Source organism: Ipomoea nil, unplaced genomic scaffold, assembly GCF_001879475.1.
Source record: "Ipomoea nil cultivar Tokyo-kokei standard unplaced genomic scaffold, Asagao_1.1 scaffold1043, whole genome shotgun sequence".
In the NCBI taxonomy this organism is placed as follows: domain Eukaryota; kingdom Viridiplantae; phylum Streptophyta; class Magnoliopsida; order Solanales; family Convolvulaceae; genus Ipomoea; species Ipomoea nil.
The window spans coordinates 1,483,136-1,504,984 of NW_017617471.1; the positions used below are offsets into that span (position 1 = coordinate 1,483,136).

At 37.9% G+C, this 21,849-nt stretch overlaps 4 protein-coding genes across 4 annotated transcripts; 3 read left to right on the forward strand and 1 right to left on the reverse strand.

Annotated features, from left to right (window-relative positions):
- Positions 1 to 1,822: 1,822 nt before the first annotated feature.
- Positions 1,823 to 7,111, reverse strand: LOC109182066 (digalactosyldiacylglycerol synthase 1, chloroplastic). The gene is made up of 7 exons (XM_019332092.1): positions 6,348 to 7,111; positions 5,060 to 5,092; positions 4,294 to 4,381; positions 3,701 to 4,182; positions 3,345 to 3,611; positions 2,887 to 3,236; positions 1,823 to 2,627 (listed from the first exon to the last, which is right to left on the reverse strand). The coding sequence occupies exons 1-7, from the start codon at positions 6,963 to 6,965 to the stop codon at positions 2,102 to 2,104; spliced, it is 2,364 nt and encodes a 787-aa protein (XP_019187637.1). The 5' UTR covers positions 6,966 to 7,111; the 3' UTR covers positions 1,823 to 2,101.
- Positions 7,112 to 8,295: 1,184 nt separating this feature from the next.
- LOC109182309 lies at positions 8,296 to 10,600 on the forward strand. Its single transcript, XM_019332447.1, has 3 exons — positions 8,296 to 8,516; positions 8,639 to 8,712; positions 9,647 to 10,600. The coding sequence occupies exons 1-3, from the start codon at positions 8,497 to 8,499 to the stop codon at positions 10,402 to 10,404; spliced, it is 852 nt and encodes a 283-aa protein (XP_019187992.1). The 5' UTR covers positions 8,296 to 8,496; the 3' UTR covers positions 10,405 to 10,600.
- Positions 10,601 to 13,110: 2,510 nt separating this feature from the next.
- Positions 13,111 to 16,678, forward strand: LOC109182282 (receptor protein kinase TMK1-like). Its single transcript, XM_019332408.1, has 2 exons — positions 13,111 to 15,735; positions 15,977 to 16,678. The coding sequence occupies exons 1-2, from the start codon at positions 13,380 to 13,382 to the stop codon at positions 16,483 to 16,485; spliced, it is 2,865 nt and encodes a 954-aa protein (XP_019187953.1). The 5' UTR covers positions 13,111 to 13,379; the 3' UTR covers positions 16,486 to 16,678.
- Positions 16,679 to 19,575: 2,897 nt separating this feature from the next.
- Positions 19,576 to 20,369, forward strand: LOC109181363 (RING-H2 finger protein ATL70-like). The gene has a single exon (XM_019331111.1). It carries the CDS (start codon positions 19,692 to 19,694, stop codon positions 20,223 to 20,225), a length of 534 nt encoding a protein of 177 aa, XP_019186656.1. The 5' UTR covers positions 19,576 to 19,691; the 3' UTR covers positions 20,226 to 20,369.
- The last annotated feature ends 1,480 nt before the right edge of the window (positions 20,370 to 21,849 follow it).

Below are 21,849 nucleotides of genomic sequence, written 5' to 3' on the forward strand. Positions count from 1 at the left end.
CATTTTCCTTTGACTTGCTTGCATTTTTCTAGTATTAAATTAAGCAACCCGTATTGAATTTCACATTCATAATGTCAACTAATTATTTATTCCTTAGTGGATTATGAACCCGGTCTAATTAAGCTCACTGGATTTCCTTTCTTGAGAAGTTTTCTTAATATTTTTTTTCTTTTCTTTTTTTCTTTTGAGAAATTGTGACAGAGAGGAAAGAAGTAAAAAATATTACTTTTAAGAGAAAATACAATTTTGATATCAAAGATCTTGTGTTTTAATAGCACTACATTACTCTACCATATAGGAAGTTGTAGGTTCGATCTTAAGTGGAGGCCAAGAAAATCTTAACTGACTAGATTTATAAATAAATATTTTCCTCATTTTTCTCATTTTTTCTCTAGATAGCACTCCAAGTTGATACTTAGTTCCACATTTTAGCGGCTAGAAATGCAAACCACTAATGTCCACTATGATGTTTTTTTCAATTTACTATTAATTTAAATATTTAATATAATGAAGATCAATAGTTTATATATATATATATATATATATATATATATATATATATATATATACTTTTTTTTTTTACATTTCTAGTCTTCTAGCAGCCACTGAATAGTGGATTGAATTGTAATTTGAGAGCCAAGCACATTGTGTTTAGATGGTACCTCTGTGGCTCCTTTTGAAGAAATGTCATAGGATCGAATTTCAGTGGTGAGTCTTGACTCTTTGGCTTGCAATTGATAGAGAAAGTAGCTAGTATAGAACGGATACTACCTTGTAATAGAATCAATAGTACTCAAAAAAAATTGTAATTTGGGTGAAAGAAATATAAATAGGAGGTAAAATGCTATTATTAGTTTTCGTCAAATAATTTTTATAAAGAATAATTGTAAATTCATAAACTAAATTCATTATTATAAGTATCTTATAATTGAGAGATAAAAAATATAATCTTGGCCCCAAGGCACTGGTACAATGATTTAGAAATTTCACTTAAAGTTAAAACATGCTTTCGATAATAGGGTGGGGATTTAATTCTTGTCAAGAACATAAAAGATTTGAGTTTGGTTGAATTTATTGTGCATAAATATGTACAGTTTTGTGTTGAGTCTCGAAACTATATTTGCTGAGTTTTCTTACTTTTAATTATGTAGTCTGCAAATGTGTATTATGAACATGAATTCTATGTGGTCTGCAAATATGTATTATGAACATGAATTCAGTGTATTGAATCAGGGTCCACAGTGCACTCTAGACCCTGGTCCACGATATAACAATTGCTATTATCGTAGACATGAGCAGAACAATGCAGCTATAGCTAGTTTATTAGCCAAAATGCTGCTAGAAATCATAAAGTGGTCGGAAAGTGCTAATTTTCAATTGGAAACCTTAGACCCTGGTCCACGATATACCGATTGCTATTATCGTAGACATGAGCAGAACAATGCAGCTATAGCTAGTTTATTAGCCAAAATGCTGCTAGAAATCATAAAGTGGTCGGAAAGTGCTATTTTTCGGTTGGAAACCTCTGTTCCAACCACTTGTGGTATCTCTAAAAATCTCCATTGCTGTTTTCAATCACTGCATGAGGTGGTCAGAAATAGAGTCCACTAATATAAAGTGGTCAAAAAACTTGGTTGCCAGTTTCTTCTATGTAAAATATAGAAGAATATGCTCTGATGAGTCACGGTCCAAATGTAGATTGAAACTGTTAAATGGAACAGAATCTCTAAAAATGTATAACAGACCTGTCACACGGGTCAAAATCTCTTAAAACGACATTTCATCTTAAAGTAGTTTAGAGTTTTAAACAATGCATATCTGATACCATCAAATAGTGATTGCGAGTTTCTCCCGTCATCCAAAGCAAATTTTCATAGCACATTTAATCGTGCTGTGGGCTGTGGGCTGTGGGTGCTAACATAGCATTTCATTTGATTTTGATATATAGTTTTCTTTGCCTAAATTGTACAACCAGTACACAATTACAGGACACGGGTATCAACAACCTAAACTACAAAGCATATTATTCAAGTGGCATGGTGTATATCTATGATACACAACACGAAAAATTAATCTACAGCTCATTTATATATGTACCTACCTACCAGGTATACACTGGGTTTTCCACTTCAGGGGGCAAAAGATGGAGATCGTTAGAATGTTCTTTGCTATAGTCCCGCGTACCTGGAATAGCACCAGTGCACAACCTCAGAAACTCATTCCCCGTGAGACAATAATGGGCGAATGCCAAGCTACCATCGACCATTTCTCCCAGGTTGGGCATGGAAGTTGATTTCACAATGCCCTTCTGGTTTCTTCTGTCTAGAAGCGTTTCGTTGTTCAAGATCTTGTCGAGGTCAGAAAATTCTAGGAATCTTTGCGTGGCAGCCTCCCATGAGAGCTTATATCTCTGCTCGGGGGTAAGAGGCTGAGGCTCGCTGGACATTGCTTCTTTAATTTTGGCTACAAACTCTTCTGGTGACTTGTATGTCAAGCAGTTGGGGAATGCCCTGAAAAACTCATTTGATGGGTGGTCGGCACAAACAACAAATTTACCCATGGCAAGAGCCTCAGCTGTTGCGGTGCACAGCACATCGCTTACACTGGGATTTATAAAGACCTTGTAACTGCAAGCAGAAATGGTGTAAATTAGAACAGGTAAAAGAAGGCACTCAAGAAAAAAGTTAGTAGCTATGACTAAGCATCATTCATGCATGGAGAACAAATTCATAATTCATTAAATCATTCCATTTTTATGCGTGTGGATAAGTGATAACCTGAGTCACTTAATGTCTCTATAGCTATGATTGCACCATAACTGAAGAAGACAATTAACAAATTTATGTATTGCCTTAATATTATACAAGGTTCTGTATGATATCTTACCCGTGAAGAGAATCATCAGCATGGTCTCTGCCTTTCATAAAGTTGACATTTAGATTCAACCGTTTAGCTGCGTTCTGAACTTCATGAGCATCTTCCCCGTTTCCAAAAGCATCCAAGTTGAAGCCGTCGAGATCCTTTTTCTGCTTTGATAGGAGATCAATCAACTCTCTGTACCCCTTTGCCCAAACCATCTTGCCTAAGAAATATGCTCCTTTTGAGAAAACCTGCTCTCCACGTTCCCGGTCAGCAGCAATTTTATCACCAATCTTCAGAAACTTTGGATTGACACCATGAACATTGCATATAGTGGACTTTGGTAAATCTTGTGTTGCAGCAGAAAGGCGGAGAACCTAATTGGCAAAAAAGTCATTTTAAGTGATTATTCTTTATAGAATATGTTTAATAACCTGTTATGGAATTATGCAATGAATGCCAACAAATTTGGGTTACAGCATCACCTTGTGACAGTACACTCTTGTGACCCAATTATTTATATGTTTAACAAAGAAAGCTTGCAGAGCCCCATTCTTCTCTCTCTTGATATACTCCAAGTAATTTGTGTGAACAATACCGACCACATGGTTAAATTTATCAGTCCAGCGTTTACCGTGATGGTACCAGTTGAGATGTTCTGGCTCCTCCAAGATTGCAATATCAGCATCCTTTGATGGAATGAACTGAGTAGTATCTCCAGCAGGTATTATACTCCGCCTTGATTTTGAGAACTTTATGAGGAAAAAAAACATTAAGTCATAACATTCACATGATTCGTGGCTTAGAACGGTATAACCCAGCAAATTCATCAGGAACTAACCTTTGCAGGATAAAATGAGATCTTGAAATTGGTCTTAAAACCAATCCTCTCCTCAAGCCAGTTGCGCATATAATTTTCCTGCTCTTCTGCTGAGCTAAACGTGAGATTGTTCGGATAAACCAGCTCTTGGTCAGATTTACAAAGCCATGGAACCAACAATGTAACATTCTGCTTCGCAGTGTTGGCCAAATAAGCAGCTCGGAACAGTGGGTTTACAGCTGTTCCAGTCATCCAAGGAAGGCTAGCAGTTGTGATTATGGATACATGCCTTTTACCATCTGAATGGTTCTTTTTTGTTGAATCAGTCCAAAAGCCACCTTCATAAGAATGACCCGTACTTTGTAGAACAGTGGCAATTCTTAAATCCAGTTCATCAGAAATACTATCACTTGCAACGATTAAGGACTCTCCTTCAGGTAAAGACTGCAACATCTGGTTCTTGCGTTTACTGACTAAATTCTCCACTATCTTGTCTGATATTTCTGCCACAGTGCCATCAAATCAAACACTCAGAATGCTGGCATGGCAAAGACAAGGAACACAATCCAGAATTACCATAAAAGAAAGACTAAAATTGAGAAGTAAATGTGTACCTCTTCTAATTCCAAGCTGATCCAAAAAGGGGCTGGACTGTCTTACCAAATACGCCAACAATTCTGGCACATCCAATGGTGGCACTTCCTGCATAATGTGAACTCCAGGGTAAGGAGAGACGAGTCTACTGCAATCAACTTTAATAAGTGAAAGCAAGGTATTAAAGTGTAAGATCCAAATCCTTGTTTGGCCTGCAGTTTATTGCCTCTTCTACTCCAAGACACATAAGAGGATGTTTGCCTCTTTCTGAGAAGTCCCAGTTAGAGTTTTTTTTTTTTTTTTTTTTTTTTTTATATATATAAATAAAGCTCTTTTGGATTAGCACCGACTTTTTTATGAAACTTTTGGCCTGTTTAGTAGCATGGAAATTTTTCCACTTTCCAACTCCATTTTTCCACTTTTCCATTCTCCAAAAGTGGGCCAACTTGGAGATTCACAAATGTTTTCTAAAGCCTATATTCAGAGAAGCTATTTTTAAAATATTTGCCTTTTATCCACTTGGTTGAAGCAAGCACCAAATTGTGCAGGCTCATGTGCTCACTAGTTGTACTCAATTTACAATATTGTTACCCTTGTAAGATAAAGATGTCAATGCTGACTCAAACTGGAGTATATAGTTCAAGAACTGCAAAAACAGATTGGTCATCTTTTATACACAAGAGGATTCATCAATTGATTGCTCTAGCCTCTAGGGTACAACTCTTAAAAGATCTGGATGCACTAAGGAGTCCATAAAATAATTAAAGAATTTGATCAGAAACAAACCTTTGTTTCCTCTGGCTCCTTGCAAATTGATTTCTGCAGAAATATTAAACAATAAATAAATCACTTCAATCTCGGAGCATAATGTAAGATCAAGTTTCAGATACAGTATATTAGCCACCAGAACTGTGCAGTTACAAATATCAGGATGTATTTTCATAAGAACTGTACAACATCTCCTGAACTTCAATCTGGACAATGCTTTGAAGAAACCAAGTGTGTCCAGGAGTGGTAAGCAGCAGAATAAAATGTATCACAGCAAATGAAGGCAGCATCGGTGGTGATGGCGTAAAGAGAAACTCAGCAATCAATTTGCTAGTGTTCACAGCTTACAAGTAGTCAAGTACGAATGCATATTCAGTTCTTAGGCACCATAAAATCCGAAAATCCAATACTTATTTGTTTGTCCATATAAAATTTATGCAACATTATATATCAACTATACAAGAATCCTTGAAGCTGCTCAAGTTACCTAGGTCCCTAGTTACATATGTAATCAAATTTCTTTGCAAAACCTCTGTAACCTATGAGCTTGGGAATGAAGGCGCACAAGGACGAATCCCATCCATTCTAAAGCTATAGCCCTAGTTAAACCCAAGTGTGACATTCTGTTTCACCACAAAAGTTAATTCAACATTTCAACTGTTTTCATACTGTGACAGGCTAATATGCAATTGTGACACATTACTCCATCGGCAATTGATATCTTAAAAGGAAGAACTTGCTTATACTAAAAAGCGACCTACAAATACCTTGACATGCATCACTTTGTTAAGCCCAAGAGAAAATATTGCCAAACATACTTCCAGCAAAAATATATCCCTAGCATCCCATTTAAGCTTTTATTCCTCCCATATAAAGCTTCAACCACTGCCTCCACAGCACAGACAAACCAGCTTATATTTTATTCTAAGCAAAATTATATAAAAATAAAAATAAGAGCGAGCGAGAGAACAGGACTCTAGAGAATATATTTTTGCAATGGAATTGAACAGGTGGAACAATAATATATACAGTAAATTGAAACCTGGCTGAACTGATTATTAAGCATCCAGCCACAACCTCTATAAATTTGACTATACTGAATCTTACCTAATTTAAGCTACATTATACTAAATCCAGTATATAGAGTCTAGAGTCTGAAAAGATATAGCTTAAAACTCAGGATTGCCGAAATTCCACACATAGCAATCCAACATTGAAAAGTAGGATGAAAAGATTTCATTTTGATAACTAGAAAATAAATGATGTTATACTAGCAAGCAGCAAGAGTAAAAATTAGAGTACTTACCAGACTTGATTTTACTTTCTCTACGAATTCGCTATTCTTAATCCCTTCAAGAATCTCCGCCGGTGAAGAGCTTGTAGTCTTGAGCTCTGCCTCAATCTCCTTACACCGCGTCTGGAAGGCTTTAATTGGCTCCCAACTGGATTCCCCGGAGTGCCCTTCCTCCTTTCCCCCTCCTTCCGTGAACCTCAGCCGCCTCCACGTCCTCCACCTCTCACTTTCGCTGTCCTCCTCCACATCCGGCGCAATCGCGTTCCTAAACGCTGACAAGTCAATCCGAAGCTTCCCTTTCGTGCCCCACTTGAAGTCCGGCGACGAGTACGCCCTCCGAAATTCCGAAATCTTGGGGCGGAGCTTCTTGACGAACTCGATCTCCGCCGGAGTTGAGACAGCCGACGCCGTAACTGTAGGGACAGTAAACGAGGCGGAGTTAATGAAGTGCTCCACCCCCTGGTCGGCAAGTTTGAAGATGGAGTTGGCTCGGTTCCTGAGGAGCTCAAAATCCGCGTCGGCTGAGGTACGCATCTCCCGCAAACCCTTGGAGATGAACGATACGATCGAGGCGGAGCTCGCCGTCCCCGGCGCCGTGGCCCTCGCCTCCGCCGGCTTAATATTAATCATAATCGTTTTCTATTTCCCCACAATCGAATTCCGATGAGATTACCGAAAATTCACTATGAATCGGTAGGGTTCTCGGAGAATTCGAGCTTCAGTTTGGGGGAAAAGAAAACGATACCGGGCGGCTGAGGATTTAACGGCTAGGATTTTTTGTGGCCAATTTTTGCCACTTATTTAGGATTTTCTAATTTGTTTCCTTCCTACGGTCCTGGGCAAGGGAGAGACACGTGGTTGAACACGTAAGATAAGTCCGTGTTGAATAGATTCGCGGGAGATGATGTGGAGCCCTGGAATCTGTTGACGTGTTTTCGTTCACGTGAGGTGGATAACGATGTGGGGCCATGTGGCTTGTACGCATGGGCTAGCTTGTACTTTTCACTTTTCTCCGACGCTTCTTCTCGTCAGTTAGTCATTTTTGTCCCAACTCCTTCAACATTCCACTAGAATATTCTGGAGCCGAGACACGAATATCCAAATCCAACGCCAAAGGTTTTTTCAAGTGATGTAATTTTTTTTTTTTGTCAAATTAAAAAATTAAAGTGGTTTTTTTTTACCAGGACTATGTGGTCTAATGGTACCTGGGTTGAATTTTTATTTGAAAGATTATGAGTTCGAGTCTTAGTGGAGGCGTTATTGGTTTTTTGTGTTTCAGTAGGTTGAGAAAGTATATCAACAGGTACTACAGGTACTACAATTAATAGAACCAATAGCTTTCAAAAAAAGTGGTTTTTTTTTTTTTTTTTTTTAATGTGGAGTAATATTTTTCTTCTGCAATGTTAGGTTTTTTGTGAGTCTTAAATGAGAGAGAAATAGCAGAAAAGCACTTACTTTGTGCACGTTGGGCGCACATTCAACGCCCAACCGGGTGCGTGCAGTGGCGCGTCTTTTGTAGCCTGGAGCCTTTTTTATTTTTATATTAACATAAGGACTTTGTATCTAAAATTTATGTTGAAACATAAGAAACGAAAAATTACGAAATGTGTTAAAACTTAAATATTAAACGACATCGTTTTGATTCAGGGTCCATTATGCTATGTGGACCTTGGTCGACGATATAAATTGCCTATATTTCTTAGCTATAAACTTTTGGAGTTCGGGACCAACATCTTTTCGCATCGCTAATGGGCTCCGTTTCCAAAAGCCCAATAGGCCTCTGTTTTCAATATTGTTGAAATGAGAACCGAATTTCAGCCCAATGGGCCTCTGTTTTCAATATTGTTGAAATGATAACCGAATTACAGCCCAACGTCTATTCTTGGCCCATTGAACCGACAGCCGTCAGCTTCTCACGGCCGCAATGTGACACGTGCGACTGTTCTCTCTTAACGACGAAGAATCCGATTCGGTCATCGGGCACGACTCACGAGATACCCAGGGGCATAACCGTAATTGGGAAGGATGGGATGCCATCCTCGCAAAATGAAAAGTGAAAACATTATTACGCTTCCAATTTCTTCAATTTCTTCTTTTTCTTATTCTTTCGCAATTCATATACTTAACAGGGTAATTCAGATCAGAAGCTGAAGTGGGGAAGATGGGGTTGCTTTCCAACAGGTATGGATTCAATTTTCAATCCTACTTCTTGTAAATTTCTCTTTTTTTTTTTTTTTTTAAACCAGTTTTATCAGTTTATGATTCTGGGTTTACTAATTTCTTGATCGAAACATACACAACAGAGTTGTTAAGAGCAGCCTTAAACCTGGGGATCATATATATTCATGGCGCACAGCTTACATTTACGCTCATCATGGTCTGAACCTCTCTTTCTCTCCCTCTGTGCGCGTGTTTTTTGTGTAGGGTCTTGTGGTTTTGCTATCCTTAGTATCTGATTTTTGCTAAACTGCAAGTAATTGTGAGGAAAAATGACAACTTTTATATGTTAGGAGATTGGCTTGTTCCATTTCCATGGCTGCTTTGCTAATTAGATTTTGCTGCTAAATGAGTATTGATTGCTTGGTAAAAGCTTGATAGGATAAGAATTATTATGAAGATTTGATCTTTTCTTTGTGGGAGATGGTGGTTGTTTGGGGAAGGTAGATTGCAGGGTCCCTTTGAGGAGATGAAATAGAACAATTAGGTAAACCAACCTAGATTACCCCTAATTGACCCGCTTAAATCAAGAAAGTCAATAGGCCAGGAGTTTAACTTGGAACCTTGTGATTACCGAGCCAACGGTCTAACTAACTTGACTGGGATAAATTTATCACAACGTAATTCAGACATAAATAACTGTAAATGGATATGCATTATGAAGTATAGTATATGGATCACCTTGCTCTAAGTCTGAGTTCCTCAATTGCTTTTATGACTGTGTTTCTATAAGTTTATTGTGGCCTGTCCTCTTTTAGAGATCCTGTGCTGATTTTACTTCATCCAGGAAATGTATAAATTTTCCTTCTGGATAGGCAAATTTATGTGGTTGTGATTATAGATGTTTCATTTAGGATTGTGGTTTAGCTTGGAATTGTTCCCCGTTTTCCCCTCATCGATGTTTCTGTTATGATATTCGCTGTCAAATTTTTGAACATCACCAAGAACAAATTTTCAGTCAATTTCAATAGCTGAAATGCCGTTGAACCTCCGTTTTCCTTCATCTAGTTTCTTAGCAATATAATCTTTGGCTATACTGTTATTGACTTATTGTTAAATAGAATTTATCAATTGAAAAGACTAGTCTTTGACAGGTATCTATGTTGGGGATAATAAGGTTATCCACTTCACTAGACACGGTCAAGAAGTGGGAACCGGGACTGTGTTGGATATCCTCTTGGTGAGCTCGGGACCCGCTCGGTCTCGTGTACCTTGTACCGCCTGTACCCCTCTGGGAGATGGTCACGGGGTTAACTTCTCGTGTTTGGACTGCTTCCTTGCTGGCGGTGTTCTGTACCGCTTCGAATATTCAGTCAGCCCTGCTCTCTTTCTTGCAAAGGCGCGGGGAGGGACTTGCTCTCTCGCAGTCTCGGACGAAGATGATGTCGTGGTGCACCGGGCAAACTACCTCCTCCGAAATGGCTTTGGGTGCTACAATGTGTTCAAGAACAACTGCGAAGATTTTGCCATCTACTGCAAGACGGGGCTGCTCGTGCTCGACCAAAGCACGATGGGGCAAAGCGGGCAGGCGGTGTCTATAATTGGCGGCCCTCTGGCGGCCGTTCTGTCCACGCCATTGCGCCTCGTCACCACCAACGTTTACGGGATGGTGGCCATGGCTGTAGGGGTGTACTGCGCCAGCCGCTATGCTGCTGATATTGGCATGCGTGGAGATGTGGTCAAGGTGAGCGTCGAGGATCTTACGAGGCGGCTAGCAACTGGCCTGTATCAGGTTCTTGAACCAAGTCTCCCGGCTTTGCCGGCTCCGGCCGCCACCGGGGCTTTGCCGACTCTGGCCGCCACCGGGAATTTGCCAACTCCGGCCGCCACAACTCCGGTTGCTACCAGCTAGAACTACCATTTAGATTGCATGAAGGGTGGAAACATGTAATATATGCTAAAGAGATTTGCATTGTTGCTTTTAGTATCCTCTATATAATACTATGTGTAATGATTCATTAGTTTCGATAGGACTGGAATCTAAAACCTATTATAACGACAGAAAACAATCTCGGCCGGTATAAACTGTCGAGTTCAAAACTTATAAATTACTCTCTATGTTTCATTTTATATGTTTTGTGTTATTTATATTAAGCATATAACCATAATGTGCAATCCAACTATCAGTTTAGGCTTTTAGTTGAAATGGAGCGCCTCAATTATTTATTGGTCGGATTAATTGTTTTTGTTTGTTTTTTAATAATTTATTAATGGTAAAAGATTTCAAATCTGAATCTAAATATGATCTTCTAGTGCAACCCACCATCATCATAATAATAAACACATAATCTTTAGCAATCAAGGAAATGGGGATTATTACTATCGTTATTATTTTATATTTATAATTATATTTAATTTATGAAAGTGATTAGAGGGCCCCCTTAAATAGTAGAAACAAAAAGCTTTCATGGTCATCATAATTGTTTGCACTCTTAGACTGTGGCAGAAGGAACCAAAAGCCAGCATTGCACCGCCCTACCTTGCAAAAGTTAGTGTCATCATTCAATTTTTATTTTTTTTTTATAAAAATTAAAAAAATATTTTTTGTATAAAATTTTTAACTAATACATTATACATTATAAATATAAATATAAAAGTAAATTATTTGTCCAAACTCGACATGTCAATTTGAGAAGAAGTTTTACAAGCTGGACTAGGAAAAGCACATTTCACCAACTTACCCTAACTAGACAAATGGCATCATCTTTTAAGGTTCACAAAATGCGAATTCCCTCAGGCCAAGAGTCCCCACACACCGACTCATCTTTAGTGGTCTTTTAGATATGAAGACCAATACTCAATGCCAATAAAAAAGTCCATCATATTGGTATAATTCTCACACTTTTAAACTACAACTGTCAACTCTTGATCCTATGTCAATATGACATTGTCACTGCAATCTACCAATATTGAGCTGCTTATGCAGACCTTTAACTATTTTTCATAACAGTACAAAGGGTCCTCTACATTGCACATGAGCACTCCAAAAGTACTATTCTTAGTTTTCCGTGGCACTTATAGCCTAAACTACACACTCTTACACAAATCTTGCTCATCGAATACTTTTGCTCTGAGAGAAACTCCAACTGAGTTAGTCGAACAATTGAATTGATAACCATAAAATTACGTAAAATACACTTTCTCGTAAATCAAAGAATACTTTTGTGCCATCAATATTAAAATTATTTTAATTCAAAGATTAAGAATGGGATGTGAAGGATGCAAAAGATGAAGTATAGCTAGGGACATGATGTACATGGTGTGTCTAGAAGGTGAATGTATCATCCATCCAATATGTAAGTAGAAAAATGAATTATTGGAGTATAATTAATTATTGCATCACATGCAAAGTACCCAAAATTTTTATGTATTTTGTTTTTGGTTTCTTCACGGCCAGCCAAAGGAATGAAAACTTACAAAAGAATACTACCAAACTTTACTTCTAATCTTGTTGAATTGTCTTGTCGACAATAATAAATTTATTTATATTTATATAATTAAGAATATATACGTGTATATTATATACATTTCTCTTTATTAATTAAACAAATTTAAAAATGAAATTTATAAGATTTTGTCTGGGACGAATATAATTAATTAAAATTAAAGTTAAAAAAAGTTTGACTGTTTGTTTGTTCATGGGAGATGCTGCACAAAAGCCAAAGAAAAGAACTATGCATGTGACAAGATGCCACAAAATCTCTATCTTTTTTTCTAAATCCAAAACTTGCTTTTTTAATGCATCTTTATGTCCATTCTATTGTGGATTAATTACTTGCAGTTTTAATCTTTAAAATGGATAAAAGAATTCTCCGTTCTGGTTTGCGTGCTATTACACAAAAACGAAAATTATTTATTAATACACATTCTTGAGTAGTGACTATAAATTTTTATTGTTACACGCACAAAAAGTATACAGTATATCATGTATCTTCTTCAATTCCATCAATGCATGCAAGCCATTGATGCATTGCATGCACTGTTATACTATAAATGTTACCTTGATGACTCTCGTGCTCTGTCTTTACTCTTTACATGTGAAAATTCTCTGAGATGTCTTTTAAGGACAGACAGTTGAGATCATATGCTGCATTCATGCCTAACAAATGTCTTAATTTCTTCACCTTCTTTGGTGATCTTTTTGACCTTACAAATGTTAACAGAAACTGGAAACTCAAGAAATCATATGATATGTCTGCCGCAAATCACTCTTTTGGTCTTGGTTTCATCACTTCCTCTTCAAGCTTGTGAAGATGCTATCATTTTCTTCTTCTTTTTTTTAGCTGGTAAAAGACCATAAAAAGGTAAATCAACTGGCTCAAATAATCAAGAAAGCCAATAGACGTTTAACTTGTAATCTTATGATTAGTTAACAATCTGACTAACTTGACTGGGGTTGCCTGGATACTGTCATTTTCGTTCTTTAAAGAAATGTTTTGCTTTAGAGTTTTACTGTCACATTGTGTACCAGTTATTTAGTACGTTCTTTAGGTGGAAATTACTATATTAAATTACCAAAAATATCTTACCAAATCCCAATATTTTATTCCAATTACAGTGCTGTGATTATCTGCAGAGCTGCATTGTACTGTTATATGAGTGTTTCTCACTCCAATTATGGCCCCTCTTGGCCTCTTTGAGGTTCTCTAGTTCAGTATCTGTCACTTTTGGGGCCAACTGTGATCTGAACTTCATGTTATCTACCATCCCAACACCCTAGATTTGACATGGGGTTTTCAAGAAACACCCACATGTAGCTCTTTTATGAGGTCTCATTGCATATTTGCATGCACAGTTGAGCTTCAGAGTTGAGAGAAACATCCATCCATGGAGGCCGCTGCTTCTTGCCGGTTCTTTCTAGTTCTAGTTCTACCCCTGTCTCTTATTTCAGCTGTTTTTGGTGTTACAGACCCGAATGACTTGGGTATTTTGAATGATTTGAGGAAGGGTTTGAAGAATCCTGAGCTTTTGAAATGGCCTGCAAAAGGGGATGACCCTTGCGGGCCTCCAACATGGCCGCATTTAGTGTGCAGTGGTGGGAGAGTGGAGCAGATTAATGTTATGGGTTTGGGGTTGGAAGGCCCTTTGCCTCAGAGCTTGAATCAGTTGTCAAAGCTGACACATTTGAGCCTGCAAAACAACAAATTCAGTGGAAAGTTGCCATCTTTGAGTGGCCTGTCTGAATTGCAGTATGCATATCTTGATTTCAATGAATTTGACACAATCCCCTTTGATTTCTTTGATGGGGTTGTGAATTTGCAGGTTTTGGCATTGGATGGGAACCCTCTGAATGCCAGTAATGGGTGGTTATTGCCAGATAAGTTGCAAGATTCAGCTCAATTGACTAATCTTACACTTATGAACTGCAATTTGGGTGGCCCTTTGCCTGAGTTCTTGGGCAGTATGGCCTCATTGGAGGTCTTGTTGCTATCCATGAATCGCCTTTCGGGGCCTCTGCCCCAGAGTTTCAGAGGCTCTATGCTGAAGATGCTCTGGTTGAATGACCAGTCAGGTGAAGGGATGAATGGCCCAATAGATGTAGTTGCCACTATGGAATCACTCACTAGTTTATGGCTTCATGGCAACCATTTCTCAGGCAAAATCCCAGAGAGCATTGGGAATTTGGCTTACTTGCAGGATCTAAACCTTAATACTAATAACCTTGTTGGTCTGGTTCCCAGTAGCTTAGTAGATATGCCCTTAGCCCATCTTGATTTGAACAATAATCATTTCATGGGTCCTATGCCAAAGTTCAAGGCTCAAAATATTACCATGAAATCCAACCCCTTTTGCCACACCCAACCTGGTGCCCCTTGTGCCCCAGAAGTTATGGCCCTTCTGCAATTTCTTGATGCCATGAATTACCCTTTGAACCTTGTTGATTCATGGTCAGGCAATGACCCCTGTGGCGGGGATTGGCGGGGAGTGAGCTGTGATGCAAACCGTAAGGTCAGTATCATAAACTTGCCTAAGTTTAACCTTTCTGGTAGCTTGAGCCCTTCCATTGCAAACCTTAGCTCTCTTGCTCGCGTGTTTCTTGAATCCAATAATATCTCGGGACCGATTCCAAGAACTTGGACCGGGTTGAAATCTTTGGTGGTGTTGGATTTGCGGGATAATAACCTCTTGCCTCCGGTGCCACACTTTAGTGATTCTGTTAAGCTTGTGCTGAGTGGAAACTCTCTGCTGAATTCTAACCATTCGGGTGCTAGCTCCTCGAGAAAAAACGATACCTCCTCTCGAGGCTCACAATCATCATCTCCATCACCATTGTTACCATATAAAGGCTCAAACACTGGTGATGATGAAGTTCCATATGTGGAATCACCAGAAAACAGAAGATCAGATAAGTCTAAGATAGTTGTGATTGTGGCCCCTCTTGCCTGTTTTGTGATTTTGGTCTTTCTAGTTGTGCCACTCTCAATTTGTGCCTGTAAGAAGAGTAAAGACAGTAGTCCCCAAGCTCAAAGTTCTCTTGTGATTCATCCTAGGAATCCATCAGATTCAGATAACATGGTCAAGATTGCTATTGCCAGTAACCCGAGTGGCAGTAGTGATTCCACAAGCACACACGGTGGCGAGTCTCACATGATTGAATCTGGCAACCTAGTCATATCAGTTCAAGTTCTTAGGAACATAACTAAGAACTTTTCCCCCGAAAATGAACTTGGGCGGGGCGGTTTTGGAGTGGTCTACAAAGGAGAATTAGAGGATGGCTCAAAAATTGCAGTGAAAAGAATGGAATCTGGAGTGATTACAAGCAAAGCATTGGAAGAGTTTCGGTCTGAGATTGATGTTCTTTCCAAAGTTCGCCACCGCCACCTGGTATCTCTTCTAGGATATTCAGTACAAGGCAACGAAAGACTCCTCGTTTATGAGTACATGCCTCAAGGAGCTCTCAGCAAGCACCTTTTCCAGTGGAAGAGTCTGAAGTTAGAGCCTTTATCTTGGAAGCGGAGGCTAAACATCGCGTTGGATGTTGCTCGAGGCATGGAGTATCTTCACACACTCGCCCATCAAAGCTTCATACACCGAGATCTAAAGTCCTCGAATATCTTACTCGGAGATGATTTCAGAGCCAAAGTATCAGACTTTGGCCTAGTGAAACTCGCCCCCGATGGAGCAACGTCTGTGGTCACGAGGCTGGCTGGAACGTTTGGATATCTAGCACCCGAATATGCAGGTACCATTTCTCTTCGATTTCTACCTTGATTCTATAAATGTGCTATGAAACTTTCATGTTTGGTAAATGACTGTTACCTGATAGCTGTTAGCTGTTAGCTGATTGGGTTAAAAGGTATACCAAACAGCTATCAGCTAACAGCTCATTTACCAAACTGTTTTCTACAATCAGCTAATGTTATCAACTAGTTATTGTCTGTATGGTACATATTGGCTCACTTGAAATTGCTTATTTGATTCAGTTACTGGCAAAGTGACCACAAAAGCGGATGTTTTCAGCTTCGGGGTTGTGCTAATGGAGCTGTTAACTGGACTAATGGCACTCGACCAAGACAGGCCCGAGGAGAGCCAGTATTTGGTTGCGTGGTTCTGGAATGTGAACTCGAGGAAAGACGGGCTCTTTGCAGCCATTGATGCAGCGTTGGACGCTAAACAGGAAACATTCGAGAGCATTTCAACCATAGCAGAACTCGCTTGCCACTGCACCGCTAGAGAGCCTAGCCAGCGGCCTGACATGGGGCACGCTGTGAGCGTGCTCTCCCCGCTGGTCGAGAAATGGAAGCCTCTCGACGATGATACAGAGGAATACTGTGGCATCGACTACAGCCTCCCGCTTAACCAAATGGTGAAGGGGTGGAAGGAAGCAGAAGGAAAGGAGTCGAGCATTGTGGACCTCGACGACAGTAAGGGCAGTATCCCAGCAAGGCCTACTGGCTTTGCAGAATCCTTCACCTCAGCTGATGGTAGATAGAGATGATGTGAGGTACATTGCCCTTTCCATTCCCATTTGATTCTTCTGTTAAGTAGATACAGATAAAGCCTTTTCATTGTTCTCTCTTTTGTTCTGTGAGATCATATATATGAATGATTGATTGTATTTATGCAATTGTTCATTGCTATTTTGGGGAAGTTGTGAAATTTCAATTCAAAAGCTTTGAGTATATATATGAATTGTAACTGCAATTTCCATGAGATAATTGAGATGCCTTTGGCTTGCAGAAAGAACCATAAGCCTGGAATCATGTGCTCTACTCATGTTGAATTTGCATGCCTACTCATGTTGAATTTAGTTTCTATACTATTCATATAATAATTAGATAAAATATATATATATATATATATATATATATATATATATATATATATATATATATATATATATATATATATATATATATATATATATATATATTATTTGAGTAAAAATCATAACACCTTAAAAACTGTTATGATGAGATAGCACTTAAAAATTGTTAGGGGTGGGTTTTGAAAATAACAGCCCATCAAGGAGCGGACTTTTTTGGCCTGCCCCGCCTAGACCCATAAGTTTGGCGGGGCGGATCACAGGCTACCTGTCAATTATTTACAAATTATATATATATATATATATATATATATATATATATATATATATATATATATATATATTATTGTCCGAGAAAATTCTTTCTGGCCCAGTCGGAAAATTCTTCATGGACTCCTTTTTGTTTGAATTTTTTTTTTTTTTTTTTTTTTTTTTTTTTTTTTTTTGTAGAACCTACACTTATATAACTAGATATCCATAAAAAGTTTGGGTTGAAAACATGTTTCAGTAATCACAGAAAATTCCGTTAAGTTCTTGGTGGTGTGCTGCTCAAAAAAATTCTGCTTGAAGCAGTTTAAGGGAAAAATTCGAGAAAATTACTTCTAGGGTTGGATTGATATGATTTTTTTTTTTTTTGTATGTTCTAGACCTGATGAACTTCATATCTGGAAAAATTTGTATCAAAATTCGTTACCAAATAATCTCATAAAATTTCACAATCTAAGTAAAAAAAATTTGAATTTTTTGCGAGTTCCAGACTTCCAGTTTCTTGTATATATATAATATTTTATAAAATCTAACTATAACCTAATAAGTAATAACCATTACCCTAGTTTAATGTTTTAGAATTTTAGACTATGGACTTTATAATTATTGTTGTGTATTATGTAATGTCTAATGTTTAATGAATTATGTCTTATCTTAGTTATGTAACAAGTTATTTTAATTATTTTTAGAGTGTACAAATGGTAACATTTAACAAAGCAACAAATTAACAACTTAAGAGTTAAGAACAAAAAAAAAAAAAGAAAAAAAAAAAAAAGAAAGTGGGGGGGGGGGGGGGGGGGGAGTGGTGTGGTGGGGGCCCGCCTAGCCTGCGGGGCAGTCTCGACCAGTAAAACCCAAGTCTACAAAGGAACAGGCTTTTTCGGCTCGGCCCGTCAGCCCGTATTGACAGCTCTACTTGTACTATAAGTTTACAAATGTTGATTAATAATGTGGTTCTATTGTATTATATAAATATAAATTGTACACTCAATCAGTCAACCTATCGTTTTAACATAACAACTTAATATTATTTTATGTATATATGACGATAGTAATATTATATAAAATAGAAGCAATTAATATGATCTCATGCCATCCAAATAAAATAGTAGCACCATATGTATGCAACCTCCTAAATGTTTGGTCATGAAACGTGCAATGCATAGACTATGGAGATGGAAATGAAGGAGAGATCTCATCAATTAATAAACAATTAATATATGGTTTGTGTGAGTAGTTTAAAAAGTTATTAGTCGCCACTCATCACATGAAACAAGCGTACAAGATAAGGATGGGCAACCGTTGACATTTAACACAATAAGGGGCCGTTTGGTTCACGGAATGTTAGATTACCTTAGGGAATGTTAGATTACCTTAGGGAATGTTAGATTGCTGGGAATGTTAGATTACTGGGAATGTTAAATTCCTGTGTTTGGTTAAGACTGAGGTATATAATATAATTATGTTTGGTTTAGGGTTATCTTTATCTTTATATATATATATATATATATATATATATATATATATATATATATATATAAGCTAACATAAAATATATATTTTTAAATAATTAGAATGAAAATAGCAAAATTTATAAATATCCAAGGTTATCTCACATTACCTAAGAAAAGGAAGGGAATCACATTCCCTTCAAAATCCTATGTGGAGGGAATGTTCCATTCCCTGGGAATGTTATATTCCCTCAGATAGTATGAACCAAACATAGGAATCTAAGCTCAGGAATGTCATATTCCCATGGTTATGTAATATAACCTGAACCAAACGCCCCCTAAAAATTTTCAACAACCCAACTTCCAAACAACGACTTAGTTATAACGTTGAAGAAAATTATTTGTTTATTCACATTACCATCCCATGATCCTACTCACTCATGTAAGCTCCAAATTAATATATCTTGTCTCATATATCTCTCCGTCTATATAGATTTCGATATCTTGGGAACAATTTTAGTCAAGTTGATCAGACAGTTAACTTGATAATCATAAGAGTTGCTCTATGTAAATAATTGTCTATTGGTTTGAGCCGGTCAACTATAAACAATTTATAATCATTTACTTCCTTGTGGTCATTTGCTGGCTAAAGTTACAAAATGCACACCTTCGGATAGCAACTATAGGCAATTCTAGAAGAAAAAAAAAAGCACTTGTTTTACTATAGTAGCTTTGAATGTATGGCTTAACTGATTAATCAATTCAAAATAGAGTTAATATGCTAATTACCCAACTTCGCTGATAGCCTTTCCTATTTAGGAGAGTATGGAATTAGCTTTGTTGTGAGTACATGTGTAGATGGTTAGTTGAGTCATATGTTATAATTTACCTTATCTAAGAAAATTCTAGACAGATGTGTGAAAACTCTCGAGATTGGAGATAATTCTTTTTTTAACTAATGAGGAAAAAAACAAAAGAGGATAATGGAATCTTACATTTGATCAATCTCTTTCATAGCGTTGACTATAAAACATTTGGAACCTTAGAGAAACAACTTCTTTTTTTGGCCCAATACCATCATGGCTGACCAAACCAAAACCACCATCTTCATAATCTTCCCTTCAAGCCAGCTCTTCATCATATACCCAAACTAACATGAACAACACCGCAGTCGGCCCCGTCCCCGACTCCGGCGGCTTTTTAGGCTCGGGACACATCGGCGGTTTCGGCTACGGGATCGGAGTCTCCGTCGGAATTCTCTTGCTCATCACAACCATCACCTTAACGTCATATTTCTGCACCAAAAACCACGCCGCCGAGGCCACGACGAGGCGGGGGCCGAGGAACAATGCGGCGGCGGCCGCCCGGCAAGATCCTCAGAACTGCGTGGTGGAGATTGGGTTGGACGAGGCAACGTTGTTGAGCTATCCGAAGATGTTGTTCTCCGACGCCAAACTCAACCACAAGGACTCCACGGCCACCTGCTGTTCCATCTGCCTTGCTGACTATAAAACTTCGGATATGCTAAGGTTGTTGCCGGATTGCGACCATCTTTTTCACCTGAAATGCGTTGACCCTTGGCTCCGGCTCCACCCCACTTGCCCCGTCTGCCGGACTTCGCCGTTGCCGACGCCGCAGTCAACGCCGTTGGCCGAGGTTGTCCCCCTGGCTAGTAGACCTGGTGGCTAAGTCACTCTGATTTACCCTTTCATTATTGGATCATCTTTTTCTCCAGAATTTCTGTGTCCATAGTTTTTTTTGTTTGTTTTTTTTTTTTGGATCAAATTAATGATAGAATGCATCGTATTGAAATTAAAGAAAATTTTCGATTTATAATTTCATAGGTTTCTTTGTTATTTGGGTTCACCAATTTATGAAATTATTAATTTATTATGTTTTAGTTTTCTGATCAATTCAATCTTTCTTGCTATATACGTCTTCGTAAGTAACGAGGATCATGTTTAATTTAATTATTTAAGATCAGATCACAGTGATGATTAATTTTATTTAATTTGGGAAGCAGCCTTATAAATACCAAGCAAGTTGGTATATACATTATTATTATTATTATTATCATTTCTTTGTTTATATACAGCAAAAATAGCAAGGAATTAGTTGTATTAGAAAATGATTAATAACTACTCAATTAATTAATCAATGTTTTTGCATTCAAAAAAATTAATCAATGTTTTTTAATATAAATTTGAGCCCTAAACTTAAATGTCACTCACATCTCTTATCTCGAAAATAAGTGAAGGAGGTAAATTGCGAGAATATAGTGTAATTAATGTGACATGATATAAAAAATGTAGTCTTAGAGATGGCTAGCATATGAGGTTTAGTTCGTGATCGGCAAGGATGATAGATTAATATTAGGTCTACCGTTAAGATTGAGCTAATGGACTTAGGGAGGATCTTCGATTAGTGAAGGCTATAAATTTTAAAAATGTCGAAGTGGAACTTGATCTTAAATTAAAATAGTAGTGAAGGTGATCAAGGGTGACATGGGAGCAAATTAGATCAAGGAGTGTGTCTACCCTCCTACTAAAATATAGGCAACTATTGAAACGTAAAGGATCCCTTAGGACCTCATATGTCACGGGAAGAAAATAAATATGCGGACTACCTGTCGGTTAATCTTGGCTAAAGGTTATACTTAGGTACTTTGATGTTGGGATAATCTCTAGATAATATGATGAATTTTGTCCAAATAAACAAAACCGATACACCAACATAAAAAATTAAATATAGCCGCCTTTTATGGTTGGATCTCTTAGCTGTACCAAAAAAGTGTATATATAAAATTGTGAAGTGTTTGATTTTGGTCCAAAATCGACATTCTCACCCACTTCTTGATCAAACCGATTTGGATTGTATCCTTATAAATATGTTTATGTTTAATTAAAACTGTAAATATGGACTGGCGGGATGAGGCCCGCCAAAGCCTACCTTTGTGAGAGAACGGGCTAAAAAACCCACCAAAATGCAAGCCTAAGGGGTCCAGTCCGCCCCGTCCCCTTAGGCCCGCGGGGCTGGGCGATCGAGGCCCCGCTAGTTTGGGTCTTTTTTTAAAACTGACACACATGCACACAGATTCAAGCCCAATTTAAACTTTAATCTTTTTATTTTTTTTTTGAAAGGACAATTTAAACTTTAATAAACTGTAAACTATGGGCTAGGAAGGCCCGTGGTGTGGGAACAAAATGTTAGCCTTGTTAGTGTCCAAAGATGAATAATGTACAAAAAAATCATTTGATAACTCATAATACTTTTATATATAAAACCTATGCTCAATCTATTCAAAATTTCAACC

Coding starts and splice junctions, on each gene's coding strand:
- LOC109182066 (XM_019332092.1), bottom strand. CDS start 6,965: ATGATTAATATTAAGCCGGCGGAGGCGAGGGCCACGGCGCCGGGGACG. Junction 5,093..6,347: donor AGAAAGTAAAATCAAGTCTG/GTAAGTACTCTA, acceptor ATATTTCTGCAG/AAATCAATTTGCAAGGAGCC. Junction 2,628..2,886: donor GCTGATGATTCTCTTCACGG/GTAAGATATCAT, acceptor TTCTGCTTGCAG/TTACAAGGTCTTTATAAATC.
- LOC109181363 (XM_019331111.1), top strand. CDS start 19,692: ATGAACAACACCGCAGTCGGCCCCGTCCCCGACTCCGGCGGCTTTTTA.
- LOC109182282 (XM_019332408.1), top strand. CDS start 13,380: ATGGAGGCCGCTGCTTCTTGCCGGTTCTTTCTAGTTCTAGTTCTACCC. Junction 15,736..15,976: donor TCTAGCACCCGAATATGCAG/GTACCATTTCTC, acceptor TATTTGATTCAG/TTACTGGCAAAGTGACCACA.
- LOC109182309 (XM_019332447.1), top strand. CDS start 8,497: ATGGGGTTGCTTTCCAACAG. Junction 8,517..8,638: donor ATGGGGTTGCTTTCCAACAG/GTATGGATTCAA, acceptor CATACACAACAG/AGTTGTTAAGAGCAGCCTTA. Junction 8,713..9,646: donor TTACATTTACGCTCATCATG/GTCTGAACCTCT, acceptor AGTCTTTGACAG/GTATCTATGTTGGGGATAAT.